Consider the following 21,461-nt stretch of genomic DNA (forward strand, 5'->3'; position numbering starts at 1 on the left):
GACCAGTCCAATCTCTTCCCCAGTGAAGTCCCACACTTCTGGTGCCACTGTCTCTCTCAGATCCCAGGGGAGCTCGTCCACTGTCAAAGTGGGATACAGCTCCACACATATTCTTGAATTTGCGACCTTGAAGTCAGCATCATCGTCATTGGTCAATACCTCCACTCCTTGTGGTGTGCAGTATATTGTACAATTTAATTTGCACAAAAGGTCTCTTCCCAACAGACATACAGGACTAGAATCGCAGACCACAAACTGATGCTCATCGCTGTATTTCCCTATTTTCACCTGCACTGGTTCTGTCAATGGGCTAGTTATTCTCCTGTTAGCAACCCCCACCACTTGTATTGTCTCTCCAGACATGGGCAGGCCTGGAACTGCGGCTGATCTGATCGTGGATCTAGTGGCTCCTGTGTCTACTAGGAATGTCGTGGGGCACCCTGCCACTTCGGCCTCAACGTAGGGTCCTCTTTGATCCACTTCCAAGGCTGCCCCGAGGGTGCATTCTTCCCTTTCCACTCTCTGTCCAGTTAGTGGATCAACGTAATAGCATTCCTCTCCTCCTACAAACAGAGGCATCTGTCTATATGTCTTACCCATAGTCCCTACTCTAGGTGGCTGGGGGAACTGGGCTCGTGGAGGAGGGGTCCCCCCTTTGAGCACCTTTCCTTGGTATGGAGTTACCCCTCTCGTAGGCGTACTCTGGACCTCTTCCTCCTCTATCTCCTGTTCCCCGATTTCCACGTTGTAGGGACACTTGTGTTTCCAATGCCCCACCTCGTTACACTGGTGACACCGAGTCGTTTTCTTCAAGGCAGCTATGTCTACCCTAGGTCTAAAGGTGGAATTCTCCTCATTGCCCTTGTTCTGGTTATTCTGCTTCCTGCCTCCTGTTCCAATTCCTTGTTGCTGTTGCTGCGGTCCCCCCTTACCAGCTGACTGCATCTGCACCACCATTAGTTTCTCCTTTAGCTTCTTTGTCTTTGAGTCTATTTCATCACAGCAGTATCTAGCATATCTCAGAATTTCGTCCAAAGGTTTATTTTGCCAACAGATCAAGTGTTGCTGAATCATTAAACTAATATCCGGTCTCAGGCCCAAAACGAACTTCGACACAAATTGTCCTATGTCCTTAGGATCCATTACATCCAGCCCGCTATACTGTTTAAACGCCTTCAGCAATCTCTCATAATATTCGTGAACTGTTTCTTTGGGTTCCTGTCTAGTTCTATCTATCTTGACCCAATCTATGTCCTGCATTGGCACCTTGTCTTTCAGCCAAGTCATCACTCTCTCGAATTTTGCCATCACTATCTCGGACGGTCCATTAGTCCGTGCATCTCTCTCTGGTTCTGCTGTGGGCCACTCAGCACTAACCTTACATGCTGTCCACAAATCTCCTGGTACTACAATGTCAAACAGCGTGTTCAAATCTATCCATAATACCTTGGAGATTTTCACGAACCTCTCCACTTGTTTGTACCACTCGACTGGGTTCTCCCTCAGTTTGGGGAAAGAAGTAGTAAAAGCTGCTAAATCTCCCCTACTCCATGGCACATGCACGTAGTTCCCGTTTGCAACCTCACGCAAAGGGTATGCCTCTATTCCCTGCAATCCTCCTGGTGTCATACCAAGCATGCTTCTCCTGACGGTCCCTTTCTTGGACCACCTTTCTTCCCATTTATCCAATGCCCTCCACGTCCTTATTCCTGTGATCAGTTCCCTTATGTGTGTTTTCAATCCTATTGTTCTTCTCTCATCTAGGTCTCGATCTGAATAATGTAGCCTGTGGTTACCCTGTAATGCTTTAGTCCTTGACAGGTCCACCATATATTTGCCTGCTAGTTCAACTAATTTCTCATGGATTGTTCTCGCCTTTCGAGTGATGTCCTTTGCCATGAACAGTATTTCATCCTGCTCATACATTTCCATTCTTTCTAGAGGCAAGGTACCATCCACCATGTCATCCAGATCTGACTTTAAGCTGGCGACATCGAGTCTCTTGGCTTTTATCTCAGCTCGCAGTATGTCTTTCGAAGGGGGTTCACTGGCCTCTCTACCATCCCAACTCCGAGTCATACGCTTGGGCTCAGGAGAGTTAAAGAGAGTTCTCCCTTGTTCCCATCTCTCTAGGTCCCATGCTCGTCCATCCGATCTTGGAAGGTGATGAAACACGGGCCTGTTACCCCCAATCTTATTTTGTCCACTCTCTCTTTCTTCTCTCTCTCCACAGTAAGATTCCCTGCTATTCTCCCTCCGGTCGCCATTCTCTCTCTGTCTAGTGTCACTCAGTATTTGGTAAGATCCCTCTCGGTTCCCCATATCCCCTGGACTGCGTTCTTGTCCGTAATCACAGGGGCTATGGCGAGGCCTCTCGCAACTCCCATTCTGTTCACCGTTGCCAGGCACACAGTGGGTACACTTAAAGCTGTCTCTGTACTCCTGCGTTCTCCTGTCTCCTTCGCTGTGTATTGGGCGGGACACCCCCCCACACTCGGGGCCCCTGTTTTCCAGGTCTGATCTACCTCCACTCCTGGCCCGAAGGGTGTCTCCCCTACTGTCCTGTTCCCTCCCGTCCCACTCCGGACTGCTTTCATCAGCCCCGCAGTGAGTCCGGGTCCTGCTATCCTGGCTTTCCCTTCCAGCTTCTGCCGCTATGATGCTCTTGTGAGCCTCAACTGCTTCGTCCCATTTCTTCATGTACTCGCTTAGCTCCTGGAAGGATTTCCGTCCTGATCCCCTCATATCCACTGGCCATCTAGGGCCTCCCTGATCCCCTGTTGGATCTTCTGCTGTGTGTACTGGGGTGCTCCACTCCCTTGGTCTTGGCAATTGACTTGGGGAATTGGTCGTATCGTTCCTCCTTGCCATCTCTGCCCTATCTCTGTCCTTCCGTACCTGTTCTTCCCCCCTCGCTCTTTCTGGGTCATAAATCGATACTATAGGACCTATAGTAACAGGTACTTGCAGGGCATCTGGCAGTGCGTAGGATGTGGCGCACTCCGTTTCTGGCACCCTTTGTACCACAAACCTCCCGACCACCTGCGGCAGCGGACTAGGCTGGGACAGTTCTTTCTTTGCAGGGGGATCCCAATGGGAAATGGGAAGCGGTCTATGCTCCCCTATGCTGGCCCCTTCCCCTCCACTGTGCTCAACATCTCATGTCTCTTTGTTATACGGGGGTGGCCTATCTGTCAGTAGCCTATTTATCAGGCTGTCCTCTGTCTCGCTCTCATCATCTTCTTCTAGTGGGCTTTTGTTTCCGGGCGCTTCTAACACTGGGTACAATTTATTTACTTCAATGTTATGCACTCTCCATCTTTTAGCATCCGCATCCCATTTGGCATCCTGCACTGCTCTTACCGATCGTTTCACCCTTTCTTGTCGTCTATTCAGGTTCCTCTCGTGCGCTGCCCTAATCCAGGCATTGAGAGCTTCAAACTGGGTCGGTCTAGGCATAGGTCTCATTGAGGTCATAACTGCCTTTAATCGATGTAGCACCTCTAATCTGAACGTCCCGTACTTCGGAAACGTCAGTTCCTCATTTCCCTCTGTAATCTTACTCCACTCTGAAATCCACATGATTGTGTGCAGCCCAACATTCGCCGCCATATAATAAGCCGGCGTACCCTCCGGCGGGGCTTCTTCCCATTCATAAGATCTTCGCCTCTCTCTTTTAAAGGCCGCTCTTAACCATTTAAAACACTTCATGATTATACGCACAATTTCCAACCTCACTACTCTGTTTACTTCCTGATGACAATCCACCAATCCTAGCGCGGCTTTGCTAGCTGGCCTATCGCAGCGCGGTCTCGCTCCGGCCGGCCAATCCCAGAGCGGCACTTTCTGACGTCACTCGTCTCCGCTTCGCAGCAGCACCCCTCCTTTCTCAGCTCGTCTCCCGGTCATGCATGCGTCCCATTCATACACTGAAAAATGACTACTTCCGACCAAGCGGTCACTTCTCTCGACTGTACGTCCACAGTCTATCTGTAATTGTCACCACAACTGACGAAATGTCTATCGTCTCTCTGATAGGTTGCTTACACACACAGTAACTTCCGACCAGCGTCTGTTACTCATGCACTCACTCTTACGTTCCCCCTATCTCGGTCCTGCGGGCGATCAATGGTACCTCATGACCCCCTTCACACTGGTTGACAATTACTCTGGATGTCCGATACACCCGAACCACTTAAGCTCTCCTTGAACTTAAGATTTCCACCGGTTGCACGCGCTCACAACCTGTTCCACAATCACTCTACAGGCATTCAACTCCGCCAGACATTACAACATAGATACAATACAAAAACACCGCAATCTAACACGCATGACCCTTTATACTCACTCTCGACCGATACTGCTGCTTTTCTGTCTCACGTCATCCGGACCTTCTTCGGCGGGCGGTTGATCTGATCATCGATCTCTAGGGGCCTTGGGGTAATCTAACCTGGCCTAGATCACCTTCCTCAAGAAGGCAACCATCCTCTATAGCTACCAACTGCGGGGGCGAGATTTTGATTTTGATCGCTATCTTATCACTCTTGATCTAAACCCCGTTGTGGTCGACTGAACCTTTGTTGCCTGTCATTGAGGGAAGAAAGTGCATCTCTTACCAGGTTAGTTCGATCAATAATGGACTCCGCTCGAAAGAACCACAAACAACTTCTAGCTTTCAAAGATTTATTATAAGGTTAGGGTAAGTTGCAAATACAGACATCTCAAAATGAGATTCAAAAGATATACGGGTACAACTACATACATGTGCTCTCTGAAAGCCCTCAGACGAGCAAAGAAAACTACCAGGACTAATTCCAAAATTAGTAGAGCTGCAAGCATAGACACGTATTGTGATCTCTCAGTCATTTACAGCCGGGATAAAGGTTTCAGGTTAGGCTGTCCCTACCCTGCTCTGGATGGTATCCCTACTTAACAGAATCCCAACCTAACAAAAGGTGTCAGTTGTGAATGACTTCCAAGGAAGATCACTCACTCTTAGTCTCTAGGTGAAAACCTATGTTCTCCAGTCATGACCCCTCTCTGCCTACCCATCCGCTCTCTAAAGGATCCTCCGGCATCTGCTCTAACTCCACCCAGGGGTGCTGTCCCTAATATCAAAACACACAATAACATTTGGGACGCCCCTCGTGAGACGCCCCCCAGCTTCTGGCTTTTTCCATGATGCTCTTCTTTGGGCCTCGTGCGTTAGAGTTGACCTTGCTTCTCAGACTCTTCTCCGGCCCGCCGATACCCCTTAAAACATTCCTGAACCCTCCTCCGTGTCTGTGCCAGTCTCTTGAACAACCCTCTATTCATGCGATGTATAATTGGATCCCCCCTCTCACTTGCAGACAGACATCTGCAGCTAGGATCCCAATTCTCATAAACTTCTAACGAAAGTTTGCAACATTCATCCTCGGCACAGACTAATACGTGTAAATCAGAGTCTTTAAACATTTCAGGCCTACAACATTTCTTATAATGATTATATTCTTCAAATCCTTCATTTCGATAACATGTTAATACTCTGCTTTATGATTATGTAAACACATCTATAAAATGTAAAGCCTTTGGAAACATAACTACTAAATAACATTAGTGCAATCCATATTCATGTAAAAGGACCCCTTTCCCAAACTCTTTCAGCTCTGGCCATGAGGCCTATTCCGTTCTATGTTTGACATTCTTCCATTAGCAGCTACATAATATGGATCAGGATTAATCACGCCTAATAAGGTTATACTTTTCACACATTTCTGCATTAGTTCCACTTCTATATAAAATCTCTAGATTACCTACACATTTCAGAATATAGGTGAATATAATATCAGCACTCATGGCATTTCTCTCATGACTTGTGCGTACTACGTGTAAGTGTGGTGCACTCGCACATTGTGCTCAGTTTGCGCTCTCTCAATAGGATCCCCCTAAAATGCAGATTTTATTGTTTACTTTCATTGCGAACATTAGAAACCCTCATGGCTCAATCAAGTACAGGCGGCAGAAAACATGCATGGTCTATGGGCGAATGAAAGGATGTGATTGCATGATCTGCTGCTCTGACAGGCCCACATACCAAGTTTTGGAGAATCGCTGATTTGCCTGGAAAATCAGGAAATATAACTCCAAGTATTCCAAACTCCAGCTCCATCCCCCCTTTGACTTTCCAGTACTTAAAATCAAATTAAATCTCTGCGATTAATTTCTCGAGACACCCCCAAGCTGAACATAAAATACCGAAGTATCATGGTTCTGAATTCATGAATACCCATGGTATCAGTAATTTAGGGAGCAGGAACGACTGCCTCGATGGGAGGACTCACCTGCGTGTTTGCTCACTCCCAAGCATCATTTCAGCTCCTGTAGTGAGATTACTTGTGAGATTGACGTGTCTTTGTTCAGATCACAGAAGTCGGTAAAGCATCAGTCGCATTTATAGGCTTAGCTTTCCTTTTGACGTAATGCTGCAAGGGTTTCATTTCTCGTTTGTGAATGTTGTTACTGTGGTTGGTGTCCAGTTTTTGAAAATATTGAAGCACCGACAGGCCGAAATACAACTGCTGCAGGGGCCGTGTGCGCTGCTCGAAAGTGGGGGATGGCTTATATCGTGACGCAGAAGCGGAATGAAAACAGGGCGGAAGCAGCCATGGAGCAAAAGAATGAAAACAAGAAAGTTGAAAAGTTCTTAGAAACAGGAGATAACAAAAGCAAGCGTAAAGTACACTGTACTGCACCTGAGCCTTGAAAGGAAGTGAGCTATCGGCTGTGGGAGGAGACAGGAGGCAGCAAAGAAGAGCGACGCTGGAATGGACCAATCCTGAGCAGGAGGCGGGAATAAAGTGGTTCAGCGATTACAGCAGGTCTTGTAGATAAAAATCACAACTTTTAAGGACACAGAGAAACATGGGAGCAAAACAAGGGAAGATGCAGGGTAATCGAATGCTGCCAACTGAAGAGGAGAGCTGTAAAAACTTAAGGACAACTTACAAATACTGGCATAGGTGATGTAGCGCACTTGTTTTCAAAGCCAGAGGGTACCCTCACCCCCATCTCCTGTTCTGTCAAGCGGCAAAGAAGCAGGCAGAGAATGTCTCCAAATCTGTTCAGAGGTATGCAAAAAAGTGATGGCTTGAATTATTCTCAGTCACAAGTAATCACTCTGAGCTGTATCCCATTCCATCATTTTTTTGCTCACCATCCCACCTCAGACATATGCAAACCTGACTTGGCCCAGTTCCAGAAGAAACCGTCCCGCCCAAACAGCCAGGCCTGGTCCCATCCAAACCAAAACACAAAAAACCCAGGACCGGTTGGGCTCTATTTGGGGCTTATTAGTGGGGTGCAGCTTCCTGAGGCACATTGAGCACGGTCCTCACGCCTGCACATACCTGTCGCACTTAGGGCGTCTCACTGAAGAATGCACACAAGCTATGTATGTGATGCACAAATTAATCTCAGCCACTGCTAATTAATCAGGGTGCATCCAAGTCCGTTGTTCTGTTACCCACAATGCCTTTCATTCTGGACAGCAGCATCTCAGTGCAAAGGTAAAAAGCAAGTATAAAAACCCAAAAATGGAATGAATGCGAAGACGGAGCAGGGCAGAAACAATAAAGGTTTGCGGTGCAGGAAGGATGAAACGACCTGGAACGAGAGCGAGGTAAACACACCAAAATGCAAATTCATCAGGCTCAGTGGAGCCCTCACCACTTATGCTGTGTCAGCCACGCGCCCGGGTGGAGGAAGTGTATGTAAATGACGGCCATATTGGATAGGGAAGATATCTGTAGAAGATCATGGTTTCCTCAGAATCTAGTATGGCCGACTTAGGGCGACAAGACTTGAGGTCTAACCTGGAGTCTTTACCCTGGCTACCAAAGCTTCCAAGCTCCATTGCTCCTCAGTCTCTTAGCAGGGCTTTCGCTCCAACTCCTCCAGGTAGGTATCTGTGTGCATTCCCTCAATATCTGCAGGGTAGTATGGGAAAACTGCCCCTATTGTTCCTAACCCTATTAGTTTACATCCGCACATTCATCAAGGAGAGCTACAGGTGTGTCCCAATGCAGGAGCGGTGAGCTGGCCGTTGTGTTTTAAATGTTGTAAATGTGTAGGGGTGTGTCAGAGAGAAACGCACTTTTAATTCTGTGATGGGGGCTCGCCTGTAAAGGGGAGATCGCAAACTTGCCTCTGGAGCCCTGCCATTGCCCACAACATTGCCCTCAACATTGCAATCGCGAGGCTCCATTCCAACAAGTACAGGATCTCTTTGCCACAAAACTGTCTCCATGAAGCTAAAGGTGGCAGGCAGAAACACTGGGTTTGTGTCGAGGCAAGGAATAAAGAAATAAGGAGCTTGGGCATGGCGATTCAACAAAGGGATTCAACCATTATCTACATAAACATATATATGTGTATAAGTGAGTGCTTAATCTTACGTAGGGTGTTTTTAATGATGGTGTCTGAAAAAAACAAAAACAAAAGACCTTCTCTTATTTGTAGGAAGGGCAATGTTAAAAAAATTGTAAAATAGCCCTCACACACTGAAACCTGATTCAGTGTCATGCTTCATCATTGGGGTCTTCCCACCCCTCTATACGGGACGGGGCGTGCTGCTCCCTACGTAGATGCGGGAGTACCTAATTTAGTGATTGGTGTATATGTGCAGGGCGTTGGATCGTGAATTATGTGTGATGATTTCGAAAATTCCCTGGCTAGTGGAAAGAATACACTTAATAAACTTCCCTAGCTGAGAATAGTAAAAATAGGGAGGTGCAGATGGTGTACTTTAATGGGTCACTTTCTACAAGGTCAAGGCTTGGGAATAGTGGCCTGTGGAGGGTGGGCTGCCATATGACCGGGATAGTACCTCTTGTGCAGTTACTGGGGTCACGGATCTGGGCCAGGGCAGTGTGTGAAGTGCTGTACCCCAGGTCAAGTGAACCTGGCCTCTTCCACACAGACCCTCTCAGCGTTGAGGCCCAAGGTTCCTGTTACTTCTAGCATATGGTATTCTCATGTTTTATTCTTCTCTCACAAGGTTTGTGTTTCTGTTCTCCACACCCACAGGTAAACCTCTGACTTTTATCTACTCACCCCCATCTCTCCTTCTCCATAGCTCTCTCTCCGCCGGGTGCCGAGGAGGACTCTTCATGTTCACCATGGCCAGCCTCACCCGCCGCCTCCGTGTCCTGCTCTTCAAGGCTATCGTGAGGCAGGAAATTGATTTCTTCGAGTCCACCAAAACGGGTAACACTCTACGTAGCTTTTTAAAAAGACTCATTTCCAGTCAGTCTGTCCCCGCTTTGCCGCTGTTGAGGTCCCTAGGTCTGATTTACCCCAAATGCCCCCATTTCACCGACTCATTGAACTTTCCACAGTGGTCATCATGTGCTCATCCAGAGCAGGAAGCATTGTCAGCTCCCTCTTGAAGGTTTGATCTGTAGGATGTCTACTGATTGAGGGGTAAAGAGTTCCAGATCTTTACTGAGTTTCATAGTTAGCTCTGGAGGTTCAAGCAGGAGTGTGGCTCAGCTCCTCACAGATGTTCATCTGCCTGAGACGTTTCGTTTTGGGCAGGTATGTAGGGGTTCTTACGGAAGGCTTTGTACGAGATGCAGGATCGTTTGGTCTTACTCCTGGATTCTATGGGTAACGGATTGAGTGGGATCAGCATTGAGATGATGTGGTCAGATCTTCTCTTCCTGGGATCAGTCCTGCTGACGCGTGCAGCATTGATTAAAACATGCTCTGTGGATCTTGGGACTAGCACAAAGCAATGAGTTGCCGTAGTACATATGGCCGAGATACCCGCCACCCCCTCTCAACACAATCCCCAAAAGGAGTGAAACCGGAAACAGTTCTTGAAGTTTTTGGAAGTGGGATGGAGTGACCATCCCGGCCGTATTTATTAAAACAAAATTAAAACATTAAACGTTTCATGTTATGTACAATTTCATTACCATATTGCGATGTTTGGCTAACCTTAACAGATTCTCTAATACAGAGGTTCTCCTAGCCGAACTAGCAACCTACAAAACATTTCTTGACATATTGAAATTGTACAACCTAACGTTTAAGGGCCAACGGCAAGGTCATAACCGGTGTCAAGATCCCTAACCAGACTTACCCCTCCCACTTGGGATGGGCGACAGCACGGAGGCGTACCTCAAGTGCAACTACTACCAATTTCCCTTGACTTGACGGGGGCACCTAAAACTCGACGCCAGTTAAAGGTCGTTCGAATACTCGTGTGAGGTATCTAGAAGGTATCGTGGCCCTTATCCCAACCCCACACAACTTACCGCATCTGCCGTCGCAGATGTCACTGGCCCCGGGAAATTCCCCAGGAGGGGGCTGTAACCCCTCCTACAAAGGAAGGGGCCTTGACCGCCTTTCCTTTACTTCCGGCGACCCATCCTTAGAAGGGACCGCCTCCCCATTGAGGGGCCAATGGCCACCTCTCCCGAGCGCTCCCATCCGTGTTGGGTGACGCCCACTCATAGGGATCTACTAATTAGTGCTCACCGATCATGACCTCACCGCCTACCAAAATAAATACGACAGTGCAAATTAACCTAAGAATACCTTGGCCACTATGACCGAAAGAGCATACATCAAAATTCAACACTAAACTGAATATCTTTAATGGCAAACGTACTCAAAAACGACCATTCTTTATTAACTCAAAATCAACATGGCACTACAACCTGTAAACGAAAACAAAACAAAATTAATCAACTTTATTATACACAACTGGCTGTCTTCAGGGGCTGGTGGGTGGGTCAAAATTGGCTCTTCGTTCTGTCCCGAGCTCACGTGCAGCGAGGAGGTGCAGCTTCAGAGCACAAGAACAAGAGGATGTCTTCTGGTCTTGCGTCCCTTTTTATCCGTCTTCAGGGCGGGCGTATACCCGCCCCTGCCTGCCCCTGAGGGCGTGGCTGGCTGCGTCGGTGTCTAGGCCAGCCCACTCTAGGGCGGGAACGAGCGCGCCCCGGCTACGCCGCTTCGGGCATACCAGCTGAGACGCGCCTCCCGCCCAAAATGGCTTCCCGGGGGGATCGAGGCACTCGGCCATACGTTCGGGGGGACCGATTCGGTCGCCCCTTTCCATATGGCCGAGATACCCGCCACCCCCTCTCAACACAATCCCCAAAAGGAGTGAAACCGGAAACAGTTCTTGAAGTTTTTGGAAGTGGGATGGAGTGACCATCCCGGCCGTATTTATTAAAACAAAATTAAAACATTAAACGTTTCATGTTATGTACAATTTCATTACCATATTGCGATGTTTGGCTAACCTTAACAGATTCTCTAATACAGAGGTTCTCCTAGCCGAACTAGCAACCTACAAAACATTTCTTGACATATTGAAATTGTACAACCTAACGTTTAAGGGCCAACGGCAAGGTCATAACCGGTGTCAAGATCCCTAACCAGACTTACCCCTCCCACTTGGGATGGGCGACAGCACGGAGGCGTACCTCAAGTGCAACTACTACCAATTTCCCTTGACTTGACGGGGGCACCTAAAACTCGACGCCAGTTAAAGGTCGTTCGAATACTCGTGTGAGGTATCTAGAAGGTATCGTGGCCCTTATCCCAACCCCACACAACTTACCGCATCTGCCGTCGCAGATGTCACTGGCCCCGGGAAATTCCCCAGGAGGGGGCTGTAACCCCTCCTACAAAGGAAGGGGCCTTGACCGCCTTTCCTTTACTTCCGGCGACCCATCCTTAGAAGGGACCGCCTCCCCATTGAGGGGCCAATGGCCACCTCTCCCGAGCGCTCCCATCCGTGTTGGGTGACGCCCACTCATAGGGATCTACTAATTAGTGCTCACCGATCATGACCTCACCGCCACAGGCCCGGATAGTTGACCGGCTATCCGGGCCCCCCACAAAACTCCTAGCTAAAGGTCATGTTCCAACGTTTTTAACCATGCTAAGAAGTCTCCTATGAGTAACTCATTTCCCACCCGAGACAAATGCACACCATCCCCCAGATACATACTGTCATCATTAATACAACCGTGCGAGATAGAATGCAATGTCCTGGAACGGAACAACCTACTCATTTTGTTATTAAGTTTCCTAACAGAATGGTTCAAAGCAGGGATCGAAATAGCACCCCGCCACACTTTTCGTGGGATCATATGAGACCACGCAATTATGCACCCCGGAACTTTCCTCGCCAACCAACTTACAGTGGAAAGCATTGCCTCCAGGAGAAGTCGTCTACCGGTGGTGACCAAATCATTGCCCCCTAAATGTACTATGACTATAGACGGCGGTGACCTCATCCGCCCTAACAAACCCTCAAAGTAAGCCTGAAACTGGTCAATACAGAGACCGTCCCTTCCGTAGAAGGACATCCTGTACCCGTATTCCCCAGCTACGTGAATCATGTCACCTGCTTCGAATACGTCTGCGGCACGCCTCACGTATGAGTGGCCCACGACCCACACCTCCTTTCTCACAGCCGGTGATGTCTGACCGCTGGCCCGGTGTTGGGTCGACTGCATAGTCCGCCCCGCCTCGAAGGCTTGCGTAACTGAAAACCAAACAAAAGACAAGAAGCGTGAGTACATTATTACAGCTTCACAACATGTGCAACCGCACATACCTCTTATAACAATTGGAGGACCAACGCCCCACTCGTTTTACTTGTTCCACATTAAGACCCCTGGCTGCAGCTTCAGTGGCAGCCCCTATCCGAAAGGAATGGGTCCCAAACTCACCCGGGTCCAAGCCCGCTGCGGTAATTGACATCGCGAGCACCCGCTGAAACTGAAACTTCGTCAGTGGGGTGGCGTCCGCGTGTCTCAACATTGTCCCCCCCCATGATGCCACCCTTCGTGCTAGGTAATCCTCTAAACACTTCACCGGACACATGGAAGACCCTGGAATCCTGCGAATGACTATGCAGTCTCCCACCCCACTTTGATCGGTTTTTGACTTGACAAAGGATACCGTCATAGTCTCACCCCTGATCTGAACGTGTTCCCGGCACAAACCCCCCGCCACATCCCGCTTGCTCCTTGCCACCAGCTCACTTATCCTCATAGCCCCGTGAAATGCAAGCGTAAAAGCGGCTCGGAACAAACAGGCCTCGAACTGAGACGAGCATATGTCGGGGAGTGTGGCCAGCAACTGGGACAACCTATCCAGACCTATCGGGCGCCTCTCATCTACTCTGCGACCCTCAAGGCGTTGCCACCCACGCAGCGCTTTCTGTACAGCAAAAGACGCTGTCGGGTCCTGGATATTATGAGCCCTGGCAACAAAGGAGATGGCAGCACGATGCCTCTGGGCTGTAGCCACCGACTTCCCAGCCTTACGCAAGGACATCAGAAAATGTACTACCCAATCCTCATGCACCCAAAGTCCCCCTCTCTCAGTCCCCAAAAAGGCCAAATAAGCCCGAAACGCCCCTTCGTATGCCTTCCTCGTCCTTGGTGCTAGACTCTCTCCCACGAGGTAACGAAGTTCGGGGCACCGAGAGACCAGAGAGCTTCGGGAAAGGGTGCTGGCTCGGGGTCCGCTGAGGGAAGGAAACCCGAGAAAGCCTGCATTTGAAAACGAGACAGTGCATCAGCAGCCTGATTCATCACCCCCGGGACATGTTTTGCTCTGAATACCACGTTCAGTTGCATACACAGTAAGACAATTTCTTTAAGCAGCCTCAAAATCATTTTACAACGTGCTGCCTGACTATTGATGCATTCTACAACGGTCATATTGTCAGACCAAAATATGACAGAGTGATTTTTGAATCCATCGGGCCAGGATCTGAGGGCCACCAAAATGGGAAACAGCTCAAGGAAAGCAATATTACTCGTCAGCCCCTCTTCGTGCCACCATGTTGGCCACTTTTGTGCCGACCATTTTGTGCCGAAGATGGCGCCGAAACCCATGCTTCCCGCTGAATCCGTCCATAGACCAAGCTCTTCAGAGGACAAGGCCGGTTTGTTCCAGACGACTCGACCATTGAAATCCGCCAAAAATGCTAACCAAATACGCATGTCTTGGCGGACCTCGGCCGATAACCTCGTGCGATGGTGACCCTCCTTTAGGCCGACCATCGCCTGTGCAATCGAACGGGAGAAGGGGCGGGCCATCGGGATCACCCTTAAGGCAAAATTCAACTTCCCCACCAATTGCTGCAATTGATGCAGCGTAACTTTAGATGCAGTGATACACATTTGCAGGGCTGTCTTGAATTTCGATACTTTGGAAGCTGGTAAACGAAAACAACCCTCACTAGAGTCCAACTCGATCCCGAGGAACTCGAGGCAAGTCGTGGGACCCTCAGTTTTACCTGGTGCCAACGGCACGCCAAATTGATTCATTAAAACACAAAATTCAGTCAAGGCCCGGGCACATTCATCATCCCCAGCGGCCCCAAGGAACAGAAAGTCATCGAGGTAATGCATCACATTCCGAAAACCTGTTTTCTTCGTGTAAACCCATTGTAGAAAACTACTGAATTTCTCGAAATAAGCACAAGATATCGAGCACCCCATCGGCATACACCTGTCCATGTAATACAAACCTTGAAACATGAATCCCAACAAACGTTGGTCTTCCGGGTATACCGGGAGCAAACGGAACGCTGACTCGATATCTGATTTCGCCATCAGCGTCCCGGGCCCCAGGCGATTCAAAATGGCTACGGCCTCATCGAATGATGCTTACCGCACCGAACACATTTCTGGATTAATTGCATCGTTTACAGAAAGGCCATGAGGGGCTGATAAATTGTGAATCAATCGAAACTCACCCGGGTCCTTCTTGGGGACCACCCCTAAAGGAGAACAAACAAAGTTCGGCACCGGGGGGACAGGAAACGGGCCGGCAACCCGACCTCGGGTAACCTCTTTCCGGATCTTATCCTGTACTACAGTAGTATGCTGCAAGACGGAAAGTTGATTTTTGCACGTCCCGACACCCTGAAAGTTACCCACCGGGATGCGGAAACCATATGAAAAACCGTTTCGTAGCACCCCAGCAGAAGTACGATCTGGGTATTCGCTGAGCCAGGGAATCATCGCCAGGGTATCAATCGGGGTTGGTAAAGGCGCCCCTCGGACTATATTAGACCTGTTTAGCGCCTCCTCTACCCCCATTTTCACCCGATTTGGCTCTGCACGAGGACTCAGGATGGGGTGCCCCACAACCACTACATTCGTGTTTGAACTTACAAGATCCCGGGGGCCTAGTACATTTGCTTCTGTTGAAATTGAAACAGAAACCCCTCTTCCCTGTATTGCCGGCGGGTCTCGGGTAATCGTCTGTACCCGTACCCGACCGAAAGGGTGTCCCCCCATTTTGGCGGGAGGACTCACTAACAGCACTCCCCACCAACGGCACTTTCAACATCCCCGACTCTTTCATCTTATTCCATGTTAAAGAATCGTAACAGTCCCAGGTTAAACTTTTGTTATGCTCCATCGCTTTCCTGAAAAGGTTGTCATAACAGAACCATTGGTTACCTTGGTGTGATGTCGAGTACCCCATAATTCGTGACTGATATACTGGAAATTCAGGGAGCAAATCAGGCCTACGTTCCCCCAAAATTGCCGTAAAAATTCCCCAAGCATTACCCCAGTTACCAATATTTTCATTCACTTTAAAGGCGGCCATTTTTGCGCGCCAAACACTCGGATGCATCAGATCCTTTTGACCCTTAACAGTTTCGACCTCATAGTGATCAACGAGCAGGGAGAAAATGTTAACGTATTCCCCCGCCCAAATCTTTTCCTTTATTGGCAAAGGAACATGTTGCCCCAATTTTTCTCTACGAGAGGGTGTTGACTCATCCCTTGCAATCGGCAATGGCCGCTTACCTGCACCGGACGCTGCTTCCGTCCCTCGTGGCTTGTCTATCGCCGCATCCGGCGCGGGCACCTTGGCTGTATCACGTTTCTCGCGCAACTGCTTTATGAGTGCTTGCGCCTCGGTAGCCATGGCGCCCCCATTACCGTCCCCCAACCATGCTGCTAACTGTGCCGCCAACTCGGGAGGCATATCTTCGGCAGACGTCGGGGTGACTACCACGGGAATCGGATTCCCCTCATCCGGTACCGGGGCCGGTACCGGGGCTGGCGCCTCGAGCGGGGAACAGGGAACCGGGACGTCTCCCCCGACCGGCCCCCTTCTCGGCCTCTTTGGCTTCCCACCGGCCGGTGGACGCCCCGATCCCTCCTCGCCGTCTCGCTCCGCCAACCGCTTCTTAATTTCGGACATGTCCTTCATGAGGGCCCGAACCAACTGGTCAGTCGACATTGTCTTCGCTCCTTTCTTGGGCATCTTTTCAGATGAAGTATCTAAAAGACAAAGAGAGAGATTAAAACGCTCAAAATTGGCTCTTCGTTCTGTCCCGAGCTCACGTGCAGCGAGGAGGTGCAGCTTCAGAGCACAAGAACAAGAGGATGTCTTCTGGTCTTGCGTCCCTTTTTATCCGTCTTCAGGGCGGGCGTATACCCGCCCCTGCCTGCCCCTGAGGGCGTGGCTGGCTGCGTCGGTGTCTAGGCCAGCCCACTCTAGGGCGGGAACGAGCGCGCCCCGGCTACGCCGCTTCGGGCATACCAGCTGAGACGCGCCTCCCGCCCAAAATGGCTTCCCGGGGGGATCGAGGCACTCGGCCATACGTTCGGGGGGACCGATTCGGTCGCCCCTTTCCAGTCGTGACCGAACAGCAGCTTGCATGACTTCGTCCTGCGGGATGTGGTGATTAAAAGTCTTAGAGGTTCCAGCGGATCTTACCCTCATGTATGTGCGCTTGAAGGTTGTAAGAAGCCAAGTGATCTTCCACAGGGTATGGCCTCCGGATTGTGCTCTAGAATAGCCCTATTGTTATTCCATGGCTGTACGGGGTGGCGAAATTTGGGGCGAATTCAGTTGAAGTTAGAGGGTCGGGTTTAAGGTGGTGGTATGTCCTCCAGACTTGTATATCCATTAGTGTTTGATATATATATTAGATGCTACTTAGTAAGGTGATCTTATTGAGCAGCTGACTATCATCCAATTTGAAAGAGTAGAAGAGTTTTCTATCATACAGCAGTGTGGCTAATGGTTTCTGCACAGGTTGAATATTTTGGTGATAATATGGAAGACTGTGGGACTCTTTGTTTTAACAATGATGTGTTTGGCAGTGAGTTGGCTATTTTTAGGTCTCGCTAGAGTTCGCGCATGCGCTGCTCTTGAGAGAAATTTAGAAATTGTGGCTTTTGAAAGTGCTATCCAGGCCGGCCACCAGCTTGCTATTACGCGCACAAGCGCGCGCAACGTGCACAGCACTTTTTCTTGTCGCGCGCGTGCGCACAACTCGCATCGCCACTCCCGTTTTTTTTATTATTTAGTTTCGCGGCTGCGCGCCGTTACTTTTACAGCAGCCCGCCCAATGCTTGGTTTACTCATGTTTTGGCAGCTCACAGCGGCTCCCTGCTGCCAGCCTTTCACTGCGCTCTGAAAACAGCCACATTGCTGACATGGCGGTCATCGCCCTCCGTGGGGCCGGTTCCGCCCACAGCAACGCTCACAGACAGGAGGCCTGGGGTCTGCGCTGACTACGATAAACCCCAGAAAACACCCATGCCCATAATACTCGGCTCTTTCTTCAAGGTCTAGTTGCAAAAAACAAAGGAACATGCAAAAATAAGCTTTTATCGTTAACGTCTTCAAATTGTAATAAGATTTCAGTAACCACATCTTGTATTCCCCGCTGTGTGCCTCACATTTAGGACATATACAAGCATTTATATTTCATTAGGTCGCAATCGAGCGAACTCTTGGGCTGATTTTGTACAACTACTTTATGTTTGTACATTCTATTTCGTATCACTGGCTTTGGTAGAACAATACTTCACTACCCTGAGAAAAGATTCTGTTGTGCACCTGTTCATCTCAAGTCAACGAGACTATCACTTTAAAATGTGGATTCACGAAAAACAAATATATTTCTCACATCATCCTTTTCTGTACTAATTAACTGCATACCAAAAAACGTTGTTTGACATAATATAGTGGAAACTTTGCCCCATGTCCACCGAGCATCCCCAGGAATAATTTTTTTCAAACAATACCGAAAAACAAAAACGTCAGTCAGCTCAACTTCTAATGTAGGTCAGCTACTAAACAGAATGTGGTCAAAACTAGCGTTTGCAAGTTTTTTCAAAGGTTATACCTACAAAATAACCAGACTCTTTAAAAACAAAGAGAAGCACAGTAGACATTGTCAAAAACTCCAGAAAATCTTTAAAATCTTGTCAAACTCGACCACTTAAGAGGAGCACAGCAGAGGAAATCTATTGATAAATAGCAAAACAGGTGTATACTGGGACCCCGATGGCCCATTTATCAGCTTAAGAAATTAGTCTTTCGCTTTTTGAAACAAGAAAGACAGTCTCGGAAATAAATAAAACAAGCATTGGCATAGCCAATAGGTCTCGCTTTTGGGACCTTATAAGTATTTAGTTATGCAAATGTTGCATGGCTAAATACTTATAATGTCCAAAAGGCGAGACCTATTGGCTATGCCAATGCTTGTTAATTTCTGCCCTCAGTTTTCCAGATGTGATTTGAGCCAGTACACCACCGAGCCTTCCTTGTCTACCATCTCACCGAGGATATTCATGAGGGTGTGAGGTGGTTTACTGTGTCAGATGCAACAGGAAATTCTACTGGAATGAGAAGATATTCTTCTCCTGCAGGGAAATGGGGTGTAATATATGGTGTGCTTGTGCGACCTCACTGTGTAATTACACCTACCAACCCCTGTAATATCAGTAGATTGTGTTTGTTAAATTCTTAGTTCAACCCTGTGCAGCAACGCTTAAACAAAGGAACAAGCGTAAAGCATTTAAACAGGAACAAAACAATTGAAGAAGAAATAACGGAGACACTCAAGAAATCCAACACCAATTTATGGAAAAAAAGCAGATTTTTATATATTTTTGTACATCAAAATGGAAAAGATCCACCAGTTGGTAGATTATGCAAGGTGCAGTTAATCATAGCATTTCATTCAATCACGAATAAGCATTGGCAAATTCAACAAATTTGACACTAAATAACTTTTTCACCAAAAAGTTTGGCAAGTTATGATGCAGTCACTTAGAGTTACTTTGGGAGACAGACTCTAGCAGGGAGCCTGTGAGGGTACCAGAAAGACTCTCTGAAATAGTTGCCTCAACATTAGAAGTAATCTCCAGACATAGTTCCAGGCACTTTATCCTTAACTAGCAGCCCGTCCCGACGTTGTCCAGGTATGAATTGCTGCCGGCCAGTAGTATAGTGTTTTGTAGGATTTCGTTTTGATAGCATTTCTTATCTGTGACAGGCCTCTGAAACGCTCCGATTCACAGTGCACTGCTGATGCACTTAAGAGTGCGCGTTCAGTAGTGTGTGAACTTAAGTTTCCCTACTTTATTTTTCCTTGCAATATTATATAGCGCAAACTCGACAACATGGCATGAGCACAATTTACATTACAGAAGAACACATTCATTTGTGGTAGGCACGGGGAGAAAAGCGATTTGCCTGGAATCACAGGATGTTGAGCTGATTCCGAGATTCGAACGTAGCTCCCCAGCTCTACAGTTCGCAATTCTAGAACTTGTGGCGGGAGGTGTGTCTAAAAGTGTATGTCGGTGCAGGCCATCAATGAGAGAGACCTGTGCATTTTTCAAATGGGTGGTGAAAAAATATGAGTATGTTGCTGGAGATGTGGGCCGCCATGCCCCCAATGTACTTACCGGGGGAGGGTAAACACCCATTATTCCGCAACTTTCTTTCCGCATACCATCACTCTGCATACTTTCATTACGAAAGTACCATGACTCTGCAATGCCATTATAACTCATGGCATTACATTTTTTATGCTTTCACCACGCATACATTTACAACGAAATTCGTTGTAAATGCATGAATGGTAAAAGCATGTTTTTTTAATGTTTGGATAAGGCAAGTATGGGTATATGTTTTGGGGTACTGAGGTATATGTTTTAGGGTGTTTGGGTATTTTAAGGGTTCATATATAGTTTTGGGTTATGGGGTACAGTGTTAGTTTTAGGGTTTAGGGATAGGTATGGGTTTTTGGGTACAGGGGTATTTTTAGGGTTCAGGGCTAGGTTTCGGTTTTGGGGTATAGGGGTAATTTTAGGGTTCAGGGGTAGGTTTGGGTTTTGGGGGACAGGGGTATTTTAAGGGTTCAGGGCTAGGTTTGGGTTTTGGGGTACAGGGGTATTTTTAGGGTTCAGGGCTAGGTTTGAGTGTTTGGGTGCAGGGGTATTTTAGGGTTCAGGGGTAGGTTTGGGTTTTGGGGTACAGGGTTATTTTTAGGGTTCAGGGCTAGGTTTGGGTTTTGGGGTACAGGGGTATTTTTAGGGTTCAGGGCTAGGTTTGAGGGTACAGGGGTATTTTTAGGGTTCAGGGGTAGGTTTGGGTTTTGAGGTACAGGAGTATTTATAGGGTTCACGGCTAGGTTTGGGTTTTGGGTTTGCCGGGGTATTTTTAGGGTTTAGGGATAGGTTTGGGTTTTGGGGTACAGGGTATATTTATAGGGTTAAGATGGGTTAGTGTTTAAGGGTTTTGGGGTATTTAAGGAGTAAGGGTGGGTTGTGATTATGGGGTGCAGGGGTATTTAAAGGGAGCAGGGTGGGATTAGCACACGATATGAGACATGGCATGAAGGGCAGAACGTACCACACGCCCACAGCACAACGCAGACACGCCCACAAGGGACTACTTTGCTGGCACGGTTCTTTCACCTTTTAAATGTATATGGTGGGCTTCTGCATAGCCTATGTCCTTCTGCTGCAACTGCCCTTTCCCACGCTGTATTGGGTGTTGTGATTGGTGCTGTGGTTCCTGAGATTACCCGCCTCAAATGGTTTGGGCTCTCTCTTTATTATATTAGTATGGATGGATATGGATATGGATTGAATTTCCTCCTATTGAAGTTATCCTGTTACTGAGGATACAGGAAACGTAATATACTTAAGGATGCTGTGGGTGCGATGCGGTCACCTGGGGGTCTTGTGTGGGAGTCTGCGGGTCTTCTTGTGGCTACTCCTCAGCCCACGGGCTTAGTAAGGTGATACTGGCCACAAGGGTCGACGGGCTTGAGGAAGTCTATTTGCAATTTGTCTATCAGTCATCGGGTGTTGCGGTTACAGCCAAATCCTTCTCCGAGCTGTAGCTTGCCTTCAGGGTGACCAAGCTGCACTCCGATGACTCCACCGGTACTAGCAGACTTGGGTGTAACTTCTGAGCGTTGGCCCCTGGTGCTGCACAACAGTAGAGAGTGGCGATCCTGGGATCAAGGCTGCTACTTGCCCTTAGCAGGCTACTTCAGGTGTTAAGGCACTGTCTGTGAAGAGGAGTTCAGCCGGCTGAGCCTTGCACTTTCTTGCCTTGACTGGGCTTGGAAGATGACTTCTCCACAAGCAGGATGCAGCAGG

At 48.3% G+C, this 21,461-nt stretch overlaps 1 protein-coding gene across 2 annotated transcripts in view; it reads left to right on the top strand.

The window, feature by feature from the left end:
• The window catches only part of LOC147710005 (antigen peptide transporter 2-like), a 179,211-nt gene that overhangs the window by 55,663 nt on the left and 102,087 nt on the right, over positions 1 to 21,461 (top strand). For both annotated transcript variants that reach the window (XM_086920680.1, XM_086920681.1), the window contains exon 4: positions 9,116 to 9,246. In XM_086920680.1, coding sequence (XP_086776806.1) covers positions 9,116 to 9,246 — 131 coding nt within the window. The remainder of the gene's footprint in view (positions 1 to 9,115; positions 9,247 to 21,461) is intronic.

The sequence above is a fragment of the Lissotriton vulgaris genome, chromosome 5 (assembly GCF_964263255.1).
Source record: "Lissotriton vulgaris chromosome 5, aLisVul1.2, whole genome shotgun sequence".
Lineage (NCBI taxonomy): Eukaryota > Metazoa > Chordata > Amphibia > Caudata > Salamandridae > Lissotriton > Lissotriton vulgaris.